Source organism: Bubalus kerabau, chromosome 4 (assembly GCF_029407905.1).
Source record: "Bubalus kerabau isolate K-KA32 ecotype Philippines breed swamp buffalo chromosome 4, PCC_UOA_SB_1v2, whole genome shotgun sequence".
In the NCBI taxonomy this organism is placed as follows: Eukaryota; Metazoa; Chordata; class Mammalia; order Artiodactyla; family Bovidae; genus Bubalus; species Bubalus kerabau.
Genome location: NC_073627.1, coordinates 2,316,171 through 2,339,808, shown reverse-complemented (window position 1 = coordinate 2,339,808; position 23,638 = coordinate 2,316,171). Strand labels below are relative to the sequence as shown.

The window sequence follows — 23,638 nt, the reverse complement described above, 5'->3', positions numbered from 1 at the left end:
ATGTCCCGTTTCAGTAACTGGAAGGCCTACCAGGTCAGCAGAAGCTTGATGCCATATGACGACATCAGGTAATTATCCGTCCCTTTCTTCCTTTATGTCCCTGGAGACCCGCTCTGGGTGTCGGTAGCCGAGCTGTCCTTAAGCAGAGGGTTTAAAAAAGCTCACAGCTGCAGCAGCAGTCCTTTCAGTTCAGTTCAGTCGCTCAGTCGTGTCTGATTCTTTGCAACCCCATAGACTGCAGCACGCCAGGCCTCCCTGTCCATCACCAACTCCCAGAGCTTGCTCAAACTCATGTCCATAGAGTCGGTGACCCCATCCAACCACCTCATCCTCTGTCGTCCCCTTCTCCTGCCCTCAATTTTTCCCAGCATCAGGGTCTTTTCAAATGAATCAGCTCTTCACGTCAGGTGGCCAAAGTATTGGAGTTTCAGCTTCAGCATCAGTCCTTTCAATGAACATTCAGGACTGATTTCCTTTAAGATGGACTGGTTGGATCTCCTTGTAGTCCAAGGGACTCTCAAGAGTCTTCTCCAGCACTACAGTTCAAAAGCATCAATTCTTCAGTGCTCAGCTTTCTTTATAGTCCAACTCTCACATCCATACATGACCACAGGAAAAACCATAGCCTTGACTAGACGAGCCTTTGTTGGCAAAGTAATGTCTCTGCTTTTAATATACTGCCTAGGTTGGTCATAATTTTTCTTCCAAGGAGTAAGCGTCTTTTAATTTCATGGCTGCAGTCACCATTTGCAGTGATTTTGGAGCCCCCAAAAATAAAGTCAGACAGTGTTTCCACTGTTTCCCCATCTATTTCCCATGACGTGATGGGACCAGATGCCATGATCTTTGTTTTCTAAATGTTGAGCTTTAAGCCAGCTTTTTCACTCTCCTCTTTCACCTTCACCAAGAGGCTCTTTAGTTCTTCTACACTTTCTGCCATAAGGGTGGTGTCCTTTAACAATATAAAAAATAAGAAAATCGTTTGTTTTTTTTTTTGAAAGTGGATGTCTTTGCAGTACGGTAGAGGGGATGTGGACATTTTTCTTTCCGTATTAATTTCGTTTAAAGTTATTAGAGTAAAATTAACTAAGTAAAAGTCGTTGCAGTAGGTGAAGTGCATTCAGCACCACTAATCTGACTCAACGTGGCTCCAAGGCCACAAGTGAAAAGTGACAGTGAAGTCGCTCAGTCGTGTCTGACTCTTTGCGACCCTGCAGACCAGGCTCCTCTGCCCATGGGATTCTCCAGGCAAGAACACTGGGGTGGGTTGCAATTTCCTCATCCAGGGATCTTCTCGACCCAGGGATCAAACCTGGGTCTCCCACATTGCAGGCAGACACTTTACCTTCTGAGCCACCAGGGAAGCCCCAAGGGTCTCTTGTAAAGAATCCCTCTTGTAAGAAAGGCTCAGAGAGGGCTTCGGAGTTTACCCAGAGCACAGCGGAGTGGAGGAAAGGAAGTCGTTCGCACCAGTGTCTTGCTCTGGAGTTCCCGGTCCTCCTGATGGCCGAGAAAAATCAAAACTCCCCGTGAAGGGGAACTCACTCTATTCTTGTTTGAAGCATTTCACCTTGAGATGAACTCATCTTCCCTCAGGGGAATGAAGAGTCAGCTCGAAGGCTTTTCTCCCTCGAGGGGTCACCCCTCCCGCCCCTTCCCAACGCGGAGCAGAGGCAGGGCGGGCGCACAGCCGGGCCGGGTCCTCGGCCACGGGCGGCGCGCTCAGCACCTGGACGGGCTCGCTCAGGTGTAGCTGCCCTCTCTGCCCCGTGGCGCCCTGCTGGCCTCCACCGAAGCCCGAGGACCCTGCAGCCCTCAGATCACCCAGTCCCTGTGCAGGGCGGGCCCCTGACCGAGCGCTCAGCACCCCGGCGACCTCTCGGCAGGGCCAGAAGGGTCCCAGCATCCAGCCTTCTACCTCCTGCAACCCCGGCAGACACAGGGGGCCCGGGGTGGACCACCCTGTGCAGACTCTCCCGAGTCTGACTCTCCGTCATCCCACCCGGTTTGGCTAAACCAGGTGGAGTCGGGGAGGAGGCGGCTGGGGGACCTAGCCGGGGGTTAGCATCCTAGCTCTTGCCTCCCAGACACGCCCCCGCGTGGGGGATGGTCTCCACTTCCTCTTCCTATGGGGTGGGCACTTCCCCAAAGCCATTTCCTCCAGCTGCTCTGCACTATGGCTTTTTTAAAACTTATTTTTTCATTGGAATATAATTGCTTTACAATCCTGCATTAGTTTTTACTGTACAACAGTGTGAATCAGCCATAAGTATACGCATATCCCCTCCATCTTGACCCTCCCTGATCTCATTCAGCTCTGTATATGTTAAAGGAAACCCTTAGGCATTTAGAAAACCCTTTCTCTCTTCACAAAACCCAGTTTCTACCTAGCTGTGGATTCCTTGCCAACGGGAGATGAGGACTTTAAAATGACTTCACTCTCTCCACTTTCTGCTTCAATAACCCTAATTGTCTCCAGTTCAGTAGAAGCCACATCAGCTGATGACTTACTGGATGTAGGATAAATCAAAGCGGCTTTACAAAGTTATGGGAGCCACACAGGGAGCAGGATTAGGGTTAGGGTTACCTGAGGCTGGCAACCGTGTAAACATCACCGCCTGGAGATTCGAGGCCCGACAGCCCGAAGGCAGGCTTACCAAACCCAGACACACAAAGTGTGGAAAGAGAGCAGGTAACCTTCAGTTCAGCTTCCCAGGTGGGTCAGTGCTAAAGAACTCACCTGTCAATGCAGGGGACACAGCAGATGCAATAAACGGGGGTTTGATCCCCAGGTCAGGAAGATCCCTTGGAAGAGGGCACAGCAACCCACTCCAGTCTCCTTGCCTGGAGAACCCCATGGACAGAGGAGCCTAGCGGGCTATGGCCCATAGAGTTGCAAAGAGTCAGATGTGACTGAAGCGACTTCACGCACGCGTGCAGCCTTCAGCTGAGATCTCAGGAGGCTTGAGACAGCCTCCCAGGGGGGAGCCAGCCCAAGGAGCAAGTACTGCCGTCACTTTCCCCTTCTTTTCATCCCCCGCTGAGCATCCCATCCGCCTAAACGAACTGGACGCCAGAGGCAAGGGCTCCCTTGATAGAATCCACCCGGCAGCTCCACGATGGGGAAGGACGGACAGTGGTTGGGCTGGATGAGAACCAGTCTAAAAGCTTTTCCTGAAACAGCATGGGGAAGGGATCAAGTACAAGTGGATGAAGCAGAAAATCTTACCGGTATTTTTCAGAGATATGATTTCCCTATAACTTATGCCTGTCATATCCATAGTTCCATTTCTACCAGTGTCTAAGTGTCTGCTTCACCCATCCAAGTATGGATTTCAACCAGATGCCCACTGATCTGTCAACTGTTCCAGTGAGGATAACCATAGCTGGCCCCAAGGGCTTCCTGCATGCCAAGCACTGTGGGAAAACTTATTATTTCCTCCTCAAAAGAAACTTCAGGGGTAAGACTTACTATCAGCATCTCCATTTTACAGATGGGGAAACCGAAACTAAAAGAATTAGAAAATTCGTCCAAGGTCCTACCAGCTGGTCCACAGTCCATGAGATAAAAGGCCAAGCTCTCCAAGATAGGTGGGCTTCCCAGGTGGCTCAGCAGTTAAGAATCCGCCTATAATGTGGGAGATAGGATTCTCTCCCTGGGTCGGGAAGATGCCCTGGAGAAGGAAATGGCAACCCATGCCAGTATTCTTGCCTGGAGAATCCCATGGACAGAGGAGCCTGGTGGGCTACAGTCCATGGGCTCGCGAAGAGTTGGACATGACTGAGCAACTAAACAAGAACAACAACTCCAAGACAGGCAGGGAACCGGGCAGGACACACGGACCTTGACATCAGCGTCTGGATCATAGCGCCGGTCGCCAGCAGCAGTGGGGGGCCCCGGGCCACCAGACGGTTTTTCAAGAGAAGCTTGTAATCCATGTTGCATAGGAAAGTTCCCATTTCTTGCGAAATTTACATTTTTTGTTCAAACTGATTTAGAGTATACAATTAGGAGGTCCAGTCTGCAAACCTCTGCTTGATTGTAGCAGAGAAAACCCACCCAGGACCCCCGCACCTCCCCCCCCAACACACACACAACTGCAATGCTTGTCAACAGCCTTTCAAGAGCTGCAAACCAGGAATGTTTGTTTCCTGTCCAATAGGCAACCATTGCGTTTGTAAGTTTGATAATAAAAATGTGATAGACAGTTTGTGGTGACCAGCATGAACTGTCTCATGCTAAGAACGTCACGTGTCGCTTCCTTTTGTCTTCACAACTACTCTGCAGTTTACATATATCTCATTATTCACGTCTTCCAGACAGAAACAGAGTTCAACGATATTTTCAGAAATACTGTATGATATCACTTATACATGGAATCTAAAAAGTACAACAAACTAGCGACTATAACAAAAAAGAAGCAGGCTTGCAGATGTAGAGAACAAGCCAGGGGTTACCAGCTGGTAGAGGCGGGGAAAGGTGAGATGGAGTGGGGACTAAGTGGTACAAACTGTTAGATAGAAAATAAGCTACAAGGAAAAAGTAATAAAAGAAGATACAAGGATATACTGAACAACAAGGGGAATATAGCCAATATTTTTCAAAACTCTAAATGGAGTATATCCCTTAAAATTGTGAATTACTGCATAGTACACGGTGTTGGAGAACACTCTTGAGAGTCCCTTGGACTGCAAGGAGATCCAACCAGTCCATCCTAAAGGAGATCAGTCCTGGGTGTTCATTGGAAGGACTGATGCTGAAGCTGAAACTCCGATACTTCGACCACCTCATGCGATGAGTTGACTCATTGGAAAAGACCCTGATGCTGGGAGGGATTGGGGGCAGGAGGAGAAGGGAACGACAGAGGATGAGATGGCTGGATGGCATCACCGACTTGATGGACATGAGTTTGGGTAAACTCCAGGAGTTGGTGATGGACAGGGAGGCTTGGCGTGCTGTGATTCATGGGGTCACAAAGAGTCGGACACGACTGAGCGACTGAACTGAACTGGACTGAACGCCTGTAATTTGCCCAATATTGTAGAGCACTTATGGGGCTTCCCAGGCGGCTCAGTGGTAAAGAATCTGCCTGCCAATGCAGGAGACGTGAATTCGATCCATGGGTCAGGAAGATCCCCTGGAGAATGAAATGTTACTCTTACACTTAAAAAAAAAATGCTTATCATAGTCCTCAAGTCTTAAACTAGATGACCGTAGAGCTAAGGACTTGATTGAAGCTCTCTGACTCCCAAAATTAAGCTTTTTCTACCAAAAGTAGAAGACTTTCCCCTGCACGGCTCTGAGATTCTAGGCACACACACCAGAAATCCGCTGGGACAAGTTTTTCTTCCAAGCAGGTCACCAGTGATAACCGCAAGTGAATGCATTTTGCAGTGCAGGCTGCTCACCAATCATTCAAACATCACACTCCCTAAGAGCACCACAGACACCTTTAGAACCAAACAGAAAGGGAGATAAGCAAAGCAGAGCACGGAACAGCCTGTTCTCGGACGCCAGCAAGCTAGTGGAAAATCAAACAGACTCTGCTGAAAATTAATAGGAAGGCAGAGACCTACCAAAGAAATGTTATAAGAGCAGCCTCTGTACTTTTTTGGCTTTTTTCAATCCCTCATATACAGAGAAAATGTCATTTTTAAAGAGTAGCTTTAAAAAATGGGTTCCACTTGCTGAAACTGAAAGGATAACATTAAGTAAGTAGCTTGGATCATCCCTACTGGGCTTCCCTGTGGCTCAGATGGTAAAGAATCTGCCTGCAATACAGGAGACACTGGTTCAGTCCCTGCGTTGGGAAGAGCCCCTGGAGGACGAAATAGCACCCCACTCCAGTACTTTTGCCTGGGAAATCCCATGGACAGAGGAGCTGGGTGGGCTGCAGTCCATAGGGTTGCAAAAAGTCAGACACAGCTGAGAGCCTAGTTTCTCTCTGAATGGCTTGTTCTTAACCAATTTGTTCTGGGGGGGTCACACTGCCTCACGCAGGATCTTAGCTCCCCAACCAGGGATCAAACCTGAGCCGTCCGCAGTGGAAATGCAGAGTCCTAACCACTGGACCGCCAGAGAAGGGCTTGAATGTCTCACTCTTATCATTCAGGCCTCAGATCCAAATTCTCTTGCCCAAAGAGGTAGACCAGTAAATTCAGAAGCTTGTTGCTGTTCAGTCACTTAGTTGTGTCTCTTTGCAAGCCCATGGACTGCAGCATGCCAGGCCTCCCTGTCCCTCACCGTCTCCTGGAGTTTGACCAAGTTCATGTCCGTTGAGTCGGTGATGCTCTCCAGCCATCTCAGCCCCTGCCGCCCTCTTTTCCTTTTGCCTCCAGTTCCCCAGCAATTCAGAAGGTGGCCCCTCACAATGACTGTCTCTCTCCCTTGTTAGTTTCCCTTCCAGCACTTTTCACAAAGGACAACTTCTCTCTTTAGATATTCACTCACTGATGCTCTGTTCCCACTCCATCCTAACACCCAACACAGCATCTGCAACCCCACAGGGAACAGAAAACAAGTGCTGGATAAACAGAGCCCCAGGCCCCGTCCTGCGGCGCCGAGAAAGCACACACCAGACTCACAGCGAAGGGAGCCGTGTCACCACCTCGAGCGTGAAAGCAAACAGCCAGCTCCACTTAGAAAAACAGGCTTTCAGCTAAGATCACAGGAGATAGTTCCTAACTGATTATGCTGAGCTGGGGAGTGAGATGCAAAGATAATAAACACAGTTAATTGAAAACAGATGCAGAGCAGCCCAACCCCATGGGTGACTTGATGGAGGGCCCTCAGACTACTCTTCTCGCCAACATTTTATGAGCATAATTTTATATGCCAGAATACATTCTCATGAGGGGACATCTCTGCCCCCACCAGCAGTCACTCAATGGTCAATCCATCTTGACAAGGAGTCCTGAGGGTCCATGCTCATTTGCATTTCACCCGGGTCTGGTAACTGGTACTGCCCAGCTCCGACTTCATAAATAAGAATCCGTAATAGAGGGACACGGTCTAAGATCCTTGAATAGGGCACCAGAGACACTATAATAGTATCTTTATTGAGTGTTGATTTCCTTCTTGTGCCAAAATGCGCCTCCGGGTGATCGGTTCAAATGATACAACTTGCTAGCAAAGCTGGAGGTTTCTGGTGGTCCGACACAGAGCAGACGTCCCCTGAGTGCAAGAATGTTGTTTTTCTAAACAACTGCCCCGAGACGCACAACAGCAGCACACAAACTGCTGAAGCTGCGTCTTCGCAGAGGAGCAGCAGAGAAGCCCAAGTGCACAGAGGCTTCAGAAGCCAAGTTCAAACTCATCAAAGAAAAGCCGCACGCTTTTTTAAGGTGTGGAGAAAATTCCAGGTGCCCGTCCAACCTCAGGGAGGACAGTTCGATGCCTGGTGTTAACCAGGGCTCCCAGAGGGACACGGTGGTGTCTAAATCTTAACATTCTCTTCTAATTATCACATCCAGGACGTTGGGTTTCAGAGGCAACATCTCTGGCTTTCAGGGAAGAACTTAAGCTCGCCAGACATCTTGCCACTTAGTGCTTCTTCAGATGAGCCAACCACAAGATGCAGACGCAAAATCATGTCCCCTTTTCTGAGCCTTTAGTGTAGGTGGAGACTCTTGATGAATCTCAGATGCAACCTTCGTTGGTACAAGCAGCGCCCTGACTCTCTGCTCCTGACCGACTCTGGGTGTCACTGTGGATCTGAGGTGTATTAATCATGCCTCCAACTCTCTTCCACATAGTTCATATTTTTGATCTACTGTCTTTTATTCTCCTCAACCTTTACCCCATATTTTGTCCTCTACCCATCCATCTATCCATCCATCCACCCAGGCATCCACCCATCCGTCCATCTGTCCGCCCGCCTGTTCACCCACCCATTCACCCGCTCACCCACCCATCCATCCCTTAACCCAACCATCTATCCATCCATCCACTCCTCCATCCACCACTCACCCACCCATCCCTCCATCCATCCATCCACCCAGTCATCCACCCATTCACGAACCCATCTACCCACCCGTCCATCTGCCCATATGAACTTAGTGTCTGTCTCCTGACAGATACAGAGCTACGTGCTGGGGGTGCGCTGGTGAACAAGACGGAGTCTAAGCCCTCGTGGAGCATAGTACCTAACAGTGGAGACAGGCACGAAGATGGACCGTGTATTGCGCTTGCGGTCATTACTAGAATGGAGATGCTTGAAAGGGGCTGGGGACCAGAGGGAGGGCAGGTCTACACGGATGGGTGGGAGGCGGGAGGTGTCATGGACCACTCCATGGAGGACTGGCAAGGAGGAGGCCCCAGGAGGATGGGAGCACAAATGAGGAAAGGGGAGAAGTGTGACATTCCAGGCAGAGTGAGAAACACAACCCGAGGCACAGAAACCTGGGCCTGGATGCTCAGCGCTGGGGGTTGGGAGGGGCGGGGAGGAAGTGGGCAGGGCTGTCAGGAAGCTTCTGGTGGGTCTTGCCAAGAGGGATGACTTGGAGGAGAATTGTGTTTGATATTCCCCCCAAATAACCTTCTTTTCAACTGGTCTGCCTGCAGTGCAGGAGACACAAGAGACATGGGTTGGATCCCTGGATCAGAAAGATCCACTAGAGAAGGAAATGGCACTCCAGTGTTCTTGCCTGGGAAATCCCATGGACAGAGGAGCCTGGCGGGTACAGTCCATGGGGTCCCAAAGAGTCAGACACGACTGAATAACTAAATAACAGCAAATATTAAGCTTACCCCATAAAAATGAAATACTAGCTCATAAGAACTATTTTCTTTCATTCATATACATGAATGTGTATAGATATGTGTGTGTACACACGCACACACGCACACACACGCACGCACCTGCTCTCCGATCGCCCTGCTACTTGGGCACTGGACATGTCTACTCATCTCTCCCTCTACTATGCTGCTAAGTCACTTCAGTCATGTCTGACTCTGTGCGACCCCATAGACGGCAGCCCACCAGGCCTCCCCGTTCCTGGGATTCTCCAGGCAAGAACACTGGAGTGGGTTGCCATTTCTTTCTCCAATGCATGAAAGTGAAAAGTGAAAGTGAAGTCGCTCAGTCGTGTCCGACCCTCAGCGACCCCATGGACCACAGCCTTCCAGGCTCCTCCATCCATGGGATTTTCCAGGCAAGAGTACTGGAGTGGGGTGCCATTGCCCTCTCCACCCTCTACTATATGCAAGGATAAGGGATCGCATCCATCCATTTTCTCTCCAGTTTACATCCTTTTTCCTGAAGTTAGGCTCTCTGTTCACTGCCTTCCACTCAAGCCCATAGGCCAGGCCCCACGTTCAGGGGCAGTTGATGCCCTCAGAGCATCAGCGCTGACGGGGGTTTTGTGTTTAGAGCGCCCAGTGAGAGGAGGAAGAAGAAGGAAGCCCTGTCTGAAGAGCAGCCCCAGGCCCTTGGTCAGAGGCTGCTGAAGGGAGAAGGGGCCCAGGTCACGGGCAACAAGGCCAGGGATGCCGGCGACGACAAGGCCGCGGAGGACAGAGCTTCTCTTGGCAAAAGAGAGTCCCGGAAGGACGCCAGGGGTAAGGCCAGCCGTCCTGGGGAACCTGCGGGCTATTTTCCATTTCAGGAACTGGGGCCCGGGGGCGAGGGTAGAGCTGATGGGATGGGACCCAGGGAATGGAGGCGAGTGAATTCAGGTTATAAAGTTCAAGTCTGCAGAGCTACAGTGCTCAGGACTTAGCGTCCGACCCCCAAGGCTCTCACTTCTGCGTTTAGGTCAAACCCAGGGTTGGGAAAAAGCAGACCACTCCCAGGGACACCGATGGCCAGGCAGGGCAGGGGGCTCAGCAGCCACAGATTGCAGGTCCCTCGCCCTCAGGGAGAGAGTCTGCTTCTGGCCAAGGACACACGAGCCCTTCCCCGACATGCTGCCTTCATGTCTGGGAACTGGGCTCTTCCTGCAAAGCAGGGACCGAGCCGGGCACACCTCATTCTGGCAGGAAGAGATCGGCTGCCAAAGAGGCATCTCTTCAAGAATGGGGGGCAGACGCATCCCTGGTGGTCCAGCGGAGAAGCAACCAGGTTGCAATGCAGGGGACTCAGGTTCCACTCGCCGCAGGGCCGCCAAGCCCGCCCACCGCGGAGAAGATGCCCCAGGATGCAACGGAGACCCGACACAGCCAAACTTTTAAAAATAGAAGAATGGAGATGCGTCACCTAGTGCCAGCGGCAGACACCAGAGCGGGGCGCGGTCGGGAGCGGGAGCTCAGAAGAGAGAGGAAGACAGGAAGGCAAGTCATCTCCGCATTTCCATCTCCTGCTGTAGGCAAAGAAGCCACACCTTCCGCAGAGACATCCACGTGATGCTTCTGCTCAGCGTGCCTCCTGGGTGCAGGAGAGAAAAGCGGGGGGTGTTTTTAAGGTGAAAAGTTATCTTCAAGCCTCACTACCTGGATGGTGCAATCCTTTTTGATCATTAACTCAGAGCTGTCACTTATACCGAGTCCCAAACAGAGTGACAAATTCCAGTTGCCAGAGCCAGGGTTACATAAGTCCTGACTGCCTCCTGTTCCCGCTGTCACACAGAATCAGGAAGGGCTCTTAGTGATGCAGACCCGGCTCACGTTTTGCAAATCGCTTTCTAGTCCCTGAAAGTCTTCTTGGTTTCAGTCACGTGGAAGCCAGTGAAAACTGTGAAGATGTGAACCAGATAAAACTGAGCTTGGAAAGCTTTTGCAAGCTTTGCCAAGTCTGGTCCTGCTCCCCAGCACTGAAACTAGTCCTCAAGAAGCTTTGTGAGGGGACTTCCCTGTGGCCCAGTGGCTAAGGCTCCATGCTCCCCATGCAGGGGGCCTGGGTTCAATCACTGGTCAGGGAACTAAGATCCCACATGGCACACCTATGACCTGGAGCCACCAAATAAATAAATTAAAAAAAAATTAAAAAAAGGGAGATTTGTGGGAAAGGGAAAGACAAGAAATACAGCAAAAGTAGGAGAGAGGAGACAACTTATCTTAGGATAACAACTCCAACTTTGAAGCAAAACAAGTGCAAACTCTTCATTGCCAACGGAATTCAGGATGAGTGTCAACTTCAAAGGCACAGGAGACAGACATCTGGCTCCTCCTGCCTCCCAGCTCAGACGCCTTCTGAGGGTCTGCACACGAGCCCACAGCATCCCAGACCCCTGCACGCAGCTGAGTCGATTCTCCCCGGGCTTCCAACTTTCTCTTTCACCTTCCCCTCCAGCTCTGCTTCGAGATCAAAGCCTTGGGGTCGTGCACCACCCATGTGCACAGTCAGCTGCGTGACAGGGACTCTAGGAAGCCTGCAGGGCACAAAAGTGGGTTCATTCTGTCATTCACTATGTGGTGAGCACCCACTCTGCTCCAGACACTGTTTCAGGTGCTGGAATGAAAACCAGTGAATGAAAAAACTCAGTGAATGAAAACCAGAGGAGATCGTCCACAACACAAATGCAGAGATCATTCAGATGAGAGACGAGGGTAGCACGGACCTGAGTGGAAACAGTATCAGGTCCCCCTCTGAAACACGTGGTGCTCCGGGAAGGAGTTCAAATGGAAGCCCACATGTGTTGGGCTTCCCAGGCGGCTCAGATGTTAAAGAATCTGCCTGCAGTGCAGGAGACCTGGGTTCAATTCCTGAGTCAGGAAGATCCTCTGGAGAAAGGAAGGGCAACCCACTCCAGTATTCTTGCCTGGGAAATCCCATGAACAGAGGAGCCTGGTGGACTGCAGTCCATTAGGTCATGAAGAGTTGGACATGATTGAATGACTATCCTTTCACTTTCACACATGTTAAATATTATTGTATGTGCCTAGATGCTCTGTTGATAGACTGACAATATATGCATGATTAACGACATAAAATATAAAAATTTATACTTTATCATTAAAAAAGGCTTCCCAGGTGGTTCAGTGGTAAAGAATCCACCTGCAAATGCAGGAGATGCGGGAAACATGAGTTCAGTCCCTGGGTCAGGAAGATCCCTGAAGGAGAAAATGGCAACCTATTCCAGTATTCCTGCTGGGAAAATCTCATGGACAGAGGAGCCTGGGGGCTACAGTCCATGGGTCACAAAGAGTTGGACACGACTGATCAACTGAGCATATCATTAAAATAACACACCAATGCAGAGAATGCACTTATGGACCATATTCTATTCTCCAACTCATCTCCAGCCTCTCGGAGCAGTGTGGGCAGAGGGAGAATTTGAACGCCACTTTCATCTACATATGCTCCCATCTGGGCTGAATCAGTGACCCCTGAGAAGGTCAGGGCTTGGTCCCCAAGGGGCCGGTGGAAGCTTTGGAAGCCGTTGTGGGAGCCTGCAGCTCAGGCCATGCGAGCCGGGCTGTGTCTTACTTTCCTCCCACTTGAAAGTGATCAGGACTTTCTTCCATTTGGGGTTTTTTACCCACTTCTGTCCCTGGAAGGCTCCGGAAATTACACAGCAAGTTTTCCAACAGATGCTCCTACAGCGGCTGGCAGTCCCTCACAGCTGCCCGGCTGCCCTCCCCACATGTCGCAAGCCTGACGTGGCACAGCGGAAGGGAGACTCGAGCCGCAGGCCCTGCCGCCTGCGGAATGCCCAGCTCCAAAGCCAGGTTGTCCCTCACGGCCTGGGGAGGCGCCTCTAAACCGCCAGGGGTTCCGCCAGGCAAGAGATCCCAGCAGGAAGTACCAGACATGTAAGATGTCAGGGCGGAGTGGTGGGGAGGGGGAGACGGAGAAATGTTCCAGAAGAAACAGCCTTGCTTGGAAAAGTGCGGTTTCAGCAGCGATTTTTGGAACCTCAGTGCAGAGAATGCCGGGAGCGGCTGCATCTGGGGAGCGGCTGCATTTGGGGAACCGGCACTCCCCAGCCCCGGAGTCACGTGCGGCATGAAATCTGAACCACAGCCCTTGCGTTCAACCGCCTCTGCTCGGGGGTATCTGAGATCTGGAAGACTGCAGATCAAAGGAGCGCTTGCTCCAGTGTGTCAGGGTCAGGGGAACACAGCACTCAGGCCAGCACTGCACAGTCCGGCCAACGTGCTCGAGACTAGATGGCTGAGCAGAGCTTGGCTCGGTTTTCTTGAAGAGCAGACAGTTGAACGAGAAATGAGAGCAGAGAGCAAAGGCTCAGAGAGGGTGAAGGTCCACCCCTCACACATGGCTTTGTTCACCTCATCCTACATCTTGCGCCCTGGTTCTTCTTGGGCAATACGGAGCTCACTGTGCTCAGCTTGCAAAGTCACTTCAGTCATGCCCAATTCTATGCAACCTTATGGACCATAGCCCTCCAGGCTCCTCTGTCCATGGGATCCTCCAGGCAAGAATACTGGAGTGGGTTTCCATTCCCTTCTCCAGGGGATCTTCTACACCCACGGACTAAACTCGGGTCTCCTGCATTGCAGGCAGATTCTTTACTATCTGAGCCGCCAGGATGGGACCATATGTAGACAAGATTGGCATCCAAATTCTCCCTCTGCCCACACTGCTCTAAGAGGCTGGAGACAAGTTGGAGAGCAGAACATGGTCCATAAATGCATTTTCTGCAGTACTGTTGCTTTTTTTAAACCAAACCTCACCCAAACCTGCCTCCCTGCAGCTTCCTTTGTTGGTTCTAGTTCCGTCCACAGGGTCTGGTCAGACGAGCTTGACCCCTCTTCTTCATGGCAGCCTTCAGATATGTGAGAGTGACTGCATGTCCCCCACCAGATTCATTCATCTTCTCTAACCATTCCCACTCCTTTCAGTCATCCCCAAAGAACAAAGAGTGTTTTAGGGTTTCCACAGCATCGTCACCACTCTCCTCTGAAGGAGCCACAGTGGCTTCAGGTGCCCTTGAGCTGAATTCAAGGGTTCACCTGTGATGAGACCAAGGAGAAAAAACTGGGTCCATTCCCTTCTTGTTCCAGATTCTTTGTCTACTGATGTAGGCAGGGGCCTTGCAGATAGGTTCTTAGTCACTCTGCTGCTGTTGCTGCTAAGTCGCTTCAGTCGTGTCCGACTCTGTGCGACCCCATAGACAGCAGCCCACCAGGCTGCCCCGTCCCTGGGATTCTCCAGGCAAGAACACTGGAGTGGGTTGCCATTTCCTTCTCCAATGCATGAAAGTGAAAAGTCAAAGTGAAGTCGCTCAGTCGTGTCTGACTCTTAGCGACCCCATGGACTGCAGCCTTCCAGGCTCCTCCGTCCATGGGATTTTCCAGGCAAGAGTACTGGAGTGGGGTGCATTGCCTTCTCCATCTCAGTCACTCAGTCATGTCTAACTCTTTGCAACCCCATGAACTGTAGCCTGCCAGGCTCCTCTGTCCATGGGACTTTCCAGGCAAGAATCCTGGAGTGGGTAGCCATTTCCTTCTTCAATCCACTCACACAGTTCAGTTCAGTTCAGTCCCTCAGTCATGTCTGACTCTTTGTGACCCCATGGACAGCAGCACGCCAGGCCTCCCTGTCCATCACCAACTCCCGGAGTTCACTCAAACTCATGTCCATCGAGTCAGTGATGCCATCCAACCATCTCATCTTCTGTCGTCCCCTTTTCCTCACACCTTCAATCTTTCCCAGCATCAGGGTCTTTTCAAATGAGTCAGTTCTTCACATCAGGTGGCCAAAGTATTGACTGGAGCTTCAGCTTCAGCATCAGTCATTCCACTGAATATTCAGGACTGATTTCCTTTAGGATGGACTGGTTGGATCTCTTTGCAGTCCAAGGGACCCTCAAGAGTCTTCTCCAACACCACCATTCAAAAGCATCAATTCTTTGGTGCTCAACTTCCTTTATGGTCTAACTCTCATATCCCTACATGATTACTGGACAAACCATAGCTTTGACCATATGGACCTTTGTCAGCAAAGTAATGTCTCTGCTTTTTAATATGCTGTATAGGTTGGTCATAGCTTTTCTTCCAAGGGGTAAGCGTCTTTTAATCTCATGGCTGCAGTCACCATCTGCAGTGATTTGGGAGCCTAAGAAAATAGTCTCTCACTGTCTCCACTGTTTCCCCATCTATTTGAGATGAATGATGGGACCAGATGCCATGATCTTAGTCTCCTGAATGTTGGGTTTTAAGGCTCACACAGCAGGCAGCAAATTTGTCCTGCCACCTATTTTCCTAAAGCTTGCAAACTAGGAAGTGTTTTCCTGTTTTTAACTGGTTGACGAAGAAATCAAAAGAGGACTATTTGGTGACACAGAAGAATGACCCGAAAGTCAAAATGTATAAAGTTTTGTTGGGACACAGTCAGCCCCACCCGCTCATTTGCATGTTTGCACACTGTCTGCGGCTACTCTGGGGCTGTGATAGACGAGATGGCCCACAAAGGCTTAAATGTTTATTATCAGGCCATCAACAGAGAAAGTTCTCCGATCTCCACACTCAAGTCAAAGAATAATCCTGCACAAAGGCAGAAAAGTGAGAGGCTTACTTAAGTCATCCTTTAATAAACCAAATTAAATGACCATGTCAGAGCCCCTAAGAACCTTCTCTACTCAGTTAAACCCCCAGAGCAAGAATCAACTCAACCTGTGTGGCCTCAACTCACGAAAAATGAACGTGGCCTGAGACACATCCACAAAGCTGGTCACATTCCAGAAAAGCAAATCGGAACATCGTCACCAGGCTTCCGTGGATCTCCTAACAAGTGCTTTCGTTCTGGGCCCTGGGGTGAGGGTCTGCTTCTTTCTCAGCCGCACAAGCCTCCTCCTGGTTATGCTGGGGTCAAACACGGACAGATCAGCCCTGGTCGCGGCCGGAAGGAAGGGCTGCAGTGCCGGGGTCCTCCGCGGTGCCCTTTCTCTCCTCACCCCCCAGGAACAGACTGGAAGCTGCCGGTCCCCCTGGGACCTGTTTATCCACCTTTGGTCTCGAGTCTGAGCTCCGTGAAAGCCCTGGGACGAAGCTGGGAACTGACTCCTCCGACAGCAAACAGGTTCCGAATAAACGACGTGAGTCTCTCAAGGGTCCCTTTCCTCCTTCGTCCTTTGCAGACTGAACAGTGAGAACGGGCCCCGTCCAGGGGTGGGCTGAGCAGAGTGCTGAGGCCGGTGCAAACCAGAGGGACAGGAGCGGGTGGTGTCTGCCTCCCCCAGGGCCTGTCCAGCCCTGACACCTGGTGAGGCCAGGGCAGGGGAGAAAGGGAACCCTGAGTGCAGGTCCTAATGCACCCAGCATGACCCTCATCGGGGATCCCTACAGAGAAAAGAAAAGTCCTCAAAACCGGGCAGTCTCCTGATGGTCCTAATGGTTTCTTCCACGTCAGGCCTGGTCTGTTTCTCCCCCTGCCAAAGCAAACTTATGGTTACCAAAGGGAGAGCACTGGCCGGGGGAGATAAACTGGGAGCCGGGATGGACGTTCACACTACTATACACAAGATAGACAACCAAGGACCTTCTGTGCAGCACAGGGAACTCTGCTCAAGAGTCTATGATAAACTATGGGGGGAAAGAATCTGAAACATAAAAAGATGCATGTTTATGTATAACTGAGGGCTTCCCTGGTAGCTCAGATGGTAAAGAATCTGCCTGCAATGCGGGAGACCCGGGTTCGATCCCTGGGTCGGGAAGATCCCTTGGAGGAAAAAATGGCAAGAGACTTCAGTAGTCTTGCCTGGAAAATCCCACCGACAGAGGAGCCTGGTGGGCTACAGTCTGTGGGGTTGAAAAGAGTCGGACACGACTGAGCTACTACCACTTATGTATAACTGAATCACTTTGCCGTACAGCTGAATCTAAGACATCGTAAATCAACTACACCCCAAATAAAATTTTAAAATAATAATAATCTGCCACAGAGGCGGGTGGTGAGTGGAGGTCCCATAGAGAGAGGCGGGGTCATCGCTAGGGCTCGCGCCCTGAGCCTCCAGCCACTGACCCAGACCCAGCAACACATAGGGGGTTAGGGTTAGTGTGGGGGGGGGTGGGGGGTTGGCCCTTTGATCTGCATCCCGGGGATACAGAAAATGAAGAGAGGTACCCGGAAGCCCAACTCTTGCATGAGAGGCCTGAATGAGAGCTGCCCCTTCTAAAAAGCCCCCCGCCTGGTCTCGCCGTGATCCCGTGGTGCTCGGAAACCTTCGTTTCTTGGATTTCTCACACAGGTGCATGCGGCCCACCTGCCTCAGCAGGGCCCCTTCCAGAACTTCATGGACATGAAGGCGGAGAAGAGGCTGGCCGGCCGCAAGGAGCGTCGCAGCCGCTTTGGAGACATCAACACTCACAAGTGCTATCAGTTTGGACAGATTTTCTGCCCTTTCCAGGCCCTCGCCACCACGGTGAGCAAGCTTTTCTTCGCACAGGGTTGTAACGTCTTTTAGTAAGAACTGGGACAAAGCCCAGGGCTTCCTTTCTTTGGAGGGATTCATTAGTCATTTCCGGCCGCAAAACAAATTACCCTAAAGCTCAGTGCTTACGGCAGCAAGCATCTTTGTTTCTCCCTCACTAGCTTACAGAGAAATATATTCGTTCCGCTTTTGCTCACTGCAAGTCCACAGGGTAGGAAAAGTAAGAATTGAGAATAATCCCAACTGTCACAAGAGACTAAATCCAGTCTACCCACAGGTCTGCACAGATTCAGGGAAAGAGCTGAAGGCAGATGTCCACACTTGTGTTCAGAAGCACAGCCATTTCCAGAAGAGGGAGAGGTCTGGGGAGAGGGGGATCTTTTGTGATGATGGTTCTGGCTCCTCCTTCCTCACCTGTCACCTTCAGGACCCAGGTCAATTCAAGTTGGACTGTTCCGGGAGGCAGGTCCTTGGAACTCTTACTCTTACATCTTTGTGGTACTTCCTAGAGCTGCACTCTTACCATTCTAAAGTTTGAGTATGCATACGAATCACTTGGGGGACATCCCCGGTGGCTCAGAAGTAAAGAATCCGCCTGCCAGTCCAGGACACACAGAGACGTGGGTTCAGTCCCTGGGTCAGGAAGATTCCCTGGAGAAGGAAATGGCAACCCACTCCATTATTTTTGCCTGGATAATCCCATGGATAGAGGAGCCTGGCAGGCTATAGTCCATGGGGTTGCAAAGAGTCAGACTTGACTTAGGGACAAAAACAACAGGATGAATCACTTGGGAAGCTTGATGAACATGCAGATCCCCCAGGCTTGCAGTCATTACCATAAAGGGGTCCTGGGTGTCTTGGGTGGGGCCTCAGAATTTCCCTTTTTGATGAGTTCTCTATGCCCCATATTTATGTATCATCACTCAGCAGGACTTCCCATCCGGGCTCACTCCATCGGTGCCCCTAGGGCTGAGGGCCAGTATGCTGGGCCGCCTGTAACCCATTCTCAGCTCCAGCGTGTACACCGGAACCCGGGTCAGAAAATTCTACCCATCGGTAGTTCCCAGACCTCCCTGAACGTCACAGTCACCCGGGCAATCACGCTCCTCCCCATCTTCCCTCCCCCAGAGCAGAGATCAGAAGCTCTGGGGGTGAGTCCCCGGGCAGCAGCATGCTGTAAAGCCCCGCTGGTAGAGTGGCCAGTTCATCCCAGTTTCCCCAGGACTGACTTGCTCAGTTTTCCTGGGACTTTGTATCTTTTAACACCAAGAGTCCTGTCCCAGGACCCTGCAGTCCTGGTTTTAAAACTGAGTATCTCAAGTCCCTGGAACTCATGCAAACCTCATGGTTAGTCACCTGTCCACTCATGATTCCAATGTGCAGCCACACGGAGAACTCTGCACACCGACTTTCCCACAAACCAGCCCCAGCACCTCCTCTCACAGGTCACTGCTGCCCATCTTCCCAGCCACTGACCAGTATTCCCTCCGGAGGGTCCACGTGCCCAGAGCCAGGCATGCTGGAGCATCCAGACATGGAATTTCAACCCCACCCTCAGGGAGGGTGAGCAAACTGAGCCACATGCTACAAACACGAGCAAAATGGAGCAGTAATAACAGCAGCACCATAAGCTGATGGGCCCAGAAGGAGATGAGGGCTATCCAAACTGGAGATGCTTTCTGCTAAACCCAGTGCCCCCCCTTCCCTGAGGCCTTGCTGAAGGACGATGATGTCCCCAGGTAGGGACGGCCTCTCGACGCACAGGGCACCTGGGAGAGTGGATCCCCATGAACCGAAGACCATAGGATCCTTGTGTGGACTCCTCAGTGTGGGGCAGGTATGGTGCCAGAGCCCTCACAAGGCCTTGGGCTTCATGATCTCATCGTGTGAGCATCATCCTCGCTTTATCCATGAGGAAACAAAGGGCTAGACGTTAAGGGATTGGCCCAAGACGGCTGCCAGTCAGAGCTGGAGCTGGGACGTGAGCCTGCTGTGCGGAGCAGGCACCCCTGGGCCCCCACACTCTAGTCTATGTTTTTTAATTAAGGTACGTATATACAGTGGAATATTACTGAACCATAAAAAGAACCAAATAATGTCATCTGAAGCAGTATGGATGGACCTAGAGATTATCGTACTAAGCCAGACAGAGACAAATATCATATGATATCATTTATATGTGGAATCTAAAATCTGGTGCAAATAAACTCATCTGCAAAACTGGAACAGCCTCACAGACACAGAGACCAGACTTGTGGTCGCCAGTGGGGAGGAGCTGGGGAGGGTGGACTGGGAGTCCGGGGTCAGCGGGTGCAGACTAGCACACAGGGATGGTAAAAGCAAGGTCCCACTGTGGAGCATGGGAAGCTGCTTCTTTTCCGTTGTTTCAGTTTAAACTTTTCATTTGATATTGGTATTTGGTTCTTTATTTGACATGACCGATCAGCAATGCTGAAATAGTCTCTGGTGGACAGCAAAGGGACTCAGCCATACACATGCACGTACCCCAAACTCCGCTCCCATCCAGGCTGCCACGTAAGACTGAGCAGAGTTCCCTGTGCTGTACAGCAGGTCCTTGTTGGTTACCCACTTTAAACAGAGCCGGGTGAAGCTGACCATTCCAAACTTCCTAACTATCCTTCCCCTCCAACTATGAGCAGGGAGCTCCTGTTTAGCCATTATTCTCTGCCCGACAGGAGATGCGAAGACTGGTTTTCCCCCGAGACCTGCCCCTGAGCCCACACATGCAGAGACTGGGCGTCTCCTGCCCCACCGAAGCGGGTCTTCAGGACTTACCCTTGTCTTCCGCAGAACTGGGCTTGGGGAAGAACGCCAACAACCATGAAAAGGAGAAACCGTCGAGCCACGTGAAAACACCTCTATTCCCCCCAATAGTTAAGGCAACAAATTCTAATGACAGGAGATAATAAACATTGCAGAACTGCATGTGGCCTCTTGCTGTGAGGGTTAAAACAGCTCCCCAGGACTTGAGAATTGCGCATTCTCTAACCCAACTTAAGGCATTCCATCAACACGCCTCTGTGAACAGTCTGGGAAGGATGAGCCACTTAGAAGCTGCAGTGCCCAATGAGAACCGAATCCTCCCTGAGTCCACTTGTCTCAGATCTCTGAAGATACATGGGAGGAGGTGGGTACAGGTCAATGAGTCAAGGACCCCACTCTTTCCATCCTTCTGGTCTACCAGCACCAGAGTGCTGTATGGTGACCTTGGGGTTAGCTCCTCGTGGTCACCAAAGAGTTGGCACTGGACCAACACCACATCCTCACAGGAGCACGTCTGACCCCGAAAGGCTGAAGTTTCTGCCCACAACACACACACACACACACACACACACAGCCAGAAGGAGAACCTCCCCCAGCCACCACTGAGCAGATTTCCCAGCAACTCTTCTTGGCAAGGATGTGGCTCGCCCATGCTGTGACCACAAGGGAAGCTGGGAAGACAAGTACTGGATATTTGCTGGGGGCAAGTTCTACCATTAGGAAAACTGCTGATAAGCAGTGAGTGTCTGCTACCCTGGGACACTTCCTAGTTTGCAGCTCAGACCCTTAGAGTGAGAAATTCCTGCTTAGGCTGAGTGAATACCTGGCTTCTTACAGTTTCTAAGCATACATCTAAGGTTGCTCCTCCATGTTAAATAGCTTTCATTTTTCATTTTAAAAGTAACGTATGTTTATAATAAAAGTTACTCAAAAATACAAATAAGAAAGGGCTTCCCTGGTGGCTCAGTGGTAAAGAATCCTCCCACAAAGCAGGGGACTTGAGCTCAATCCCTGGGTCGGGCAGATCCCCTGGAGGAGGGCATGGCAACCCACTCCAGTGTTCTTGCCTAGAGAATCCCATGGACAGAGGAGCCCGGGGGGCCACAGTCCATGGGGTCACAGAGAGTCGGAGATGACTCAGCGACTGAATGGCAGCAATAAAAAAGAAAACAACTACCCAAGTCACAGCACTGAGCAACAACTAGCGTGTGCATCTGGAAGCTTTTAGATCGCTTTTCAGTCTTTTGTTTTTATTGTTCTCCGGGCCTGGATCCGTTTTCCAGACTTACTTTCTGGTTGCCCCACAAGGCATGTAAGATGTTAGTTCCCCGACCAGGGATCCAACCCCTGGCCCTGCACTGGAAGCCCAGAGTCTTAACCACTGGACAACCAGGCAAGTCCTGCCTTCTCTGCAGTTTTGTCTGGGTGGTTTTTTGCCACCACTGCCCAGCACCTCTCAGAGCCAAGGGCCCCCCTCCGGGTCCCCTTCCAGGTGAGTGTGGTCAGCAGTCACGGCCCCTGTTTGCATTACAGCTCTGTCCCCAGGCAGGGGGTCTACCCTTTCCTTTGAACTTTTGGCTATACTACACAACTTCCCCCAAAACTAAAAACAAAATCTATTCCTTCTTTATTTGTAACCTTTAGCCTTTTTTGCTGATTCCCAGAGCTTAATTTTTTTCACATCAGCAAGTTTATTTCTGAGCCACAGGACAGGCACACACGGCACGGTCCCCTCCTCTCTGGCACTGCCCCGTTCAATCCCAGGCAGACAGCTCCCTTTGCAACTACGCTGATTAATTCAATTGTCTACTTGTTTTTCCTCTGACTGCTGTGATTCACAATGACATAGGCAGAATTTTATATTTTAGCCTTTCCCATCTCTCTTAAGCCAGGGATTCACACACTACGGCTCTCAGGTCAAACCTGAGCTTCCTGGTTTTTTATATAAAGTTTTACGGGAAAGGCAAACACGTGCATTTGTTAGCACATTTTTTACTGTGCCTTTGGGGCCGTAGCAGCAGAGCTGACCAGTTACGACTACGACTCGACAGCTCAGAAAGCCGAAAATATTCACTCTCTGGCCCCTTATAGATAAGGCTGTCTGTCCTTTCTTAAACCAAATTCCCCTTCATGATTTCCAACCAAGGGATTCTACTTCATTTATCTGCACTTCATAAAAATATCCTTGAAATCTGGAGTCCATGACCACGTCCATCAACCAGCAGAGGAAGTCAAGAGGTATCCAGGTCTCTTTCTAGGAGGACGTGGGGTCGACAGCTATCCGATGCTGCCCCAGCACACCCTCCCTGCACACAGGCTAGTGTGACTTCTGGTGAAGAAACCATCCGTCGTGTATCATGTGTGGCCTGGCAGTGTGTGGAGAAGCTTCTGTTTTTCTCTCTTTTCATTCTAACCATGAGCCACCACTTCACACCAGCTTCCACTTCCAGGTGGAGAATTCCATACAGAAAGACCGGCTCTGTATGGATGCCGGGGAGGGCTTAACCTCAGCCACCCGACCTGGTTTCTTTTATGCAAGATGCAAACTTCCTCCCAGACTCAAGCAGAGATACAACTCCAGACAATCACAATGGAATGCAGGGAGAGCGTGAGACCCAAGGAGGAGACTGCCCACACTCAGACCACGTGCCCAGGCATGAAGAGGAAGAACTACCAGTGAAATCCACAGCTGACAATGAATCTGATTTACCTCCACCTTTGCAAAAACCCATTAATGCACTGAGCAAATCTACACAGACAAAGCTTTGCTCTAGGACTTGAGCAAGTCAGGACTCAGATGAAAATAATAAAAACAATACCACCAGCGTATCCTGAGTAATTACTTTGTTCTGCACACTGTATTCAAAGATTTTGTGGGGCTTCCCTAAAAAAAATTAGCATTATTTATCTCCTGATGAGTTGGGCTTCCCCGGTGGCTCAGAATTTGCCTGCAATGTGGGAGACCTGGGTTAGATCCCTGAGTAGGGAAGATCCCCTGGAGGAGGGCATGGCAACCCACTCCAGTGTTCTTGCCTGGAGAATCCCATGGACAGAGGAGCCTAGGGGGCTGCAGTCCATGGGGTCTCAAAGAGTCAGACACGACTGAGCGACTGAGCACAGCGCACAGCACATCTCCCGAGGCGCGGTGGTAAAGAATCTGCCTGCCAGTGCAGAAGACGCGGGGTTTGATCCCTGATCCGGGTAGATCCCACACGCAACGAGGCAACTGAGCCCTTGTGCCACAACTATCGAGCCTGTGCTCTGGAGCTCGAACTGCAACTTCTGAAGCCTGTTTGCCTACAGGGTGTGTGCTCTGTGACAGGAGAAGCCGCCGCCACGAGAAACCCGGGCACCGCAACTAGAGAGGAGCTCCCACTCGCTGCAGCTAAGGAAAAACCTGCACAGCAACGAGGACCCAGCACAGCCAAAATAACACAATTATATACAGTTTAATCCACACTGTTATTCCCCTAAATTAATCCACCATCATTAAGGATGAGAAAACTTTAAAGAGATTATAATGGCATCAGGCAGGCACTGGGCAGGCAGCCTTGACAGCCCAGACGCGTCCCCCCAGGCTTGC

At 50.9% G+C, this 23,638-nt stretch overlaps 1 protein-coding gene across 1 annotated transcript; it reads left to right on the top strand.

Moving 5' to 3' along the window:
* Positions 1-23,488, top strand: LOC129650326 (uncharacterized). Its single transcript, XM_055578679.1, has 8 exons — positions 1-68; positions 9,372-9,559; positions 15,803-15,936; positions 17,089-17,262; positions 17,549-17,705; positions 18,202-18,422; positions 19,968-20,138; positions 23,378-23,488. Exons 1-8 carry the CDS (start codon positions 1-3, stop codon positions 23,486-23,488), a joined length of 1,224 nt encoding a protein of 407 aa, XP_055434654.1.
* Positions 23,489-23,638: the final 150 nt, after the last annotated feature.

Bases quoted from the DNA above. Each gene is read 5' to 3' on its own strand.
- LOC129650326 (XM_055578679.1), top strand. From the start codon at position 1: ATGTCCCGTTTCAGTAACTGGAAGGCCTACCAGGTCAGCAGAAGCTTG. The intron at 17,263-17,548 runs GTGAGCAAGCTT...GTCTACCCACAG, and splicing joins TCCAGGCCCTCGCCACCACG to GTCTGCACAGATTCAGGGAA. The intron at 18,423-19,967 runs GTGAGTCCCCGG...TCTGCCCGACAG, and splicing joins AGAGATCAGAAGCTCTGGGG to GAGATGCGAAGACTGGTTTT.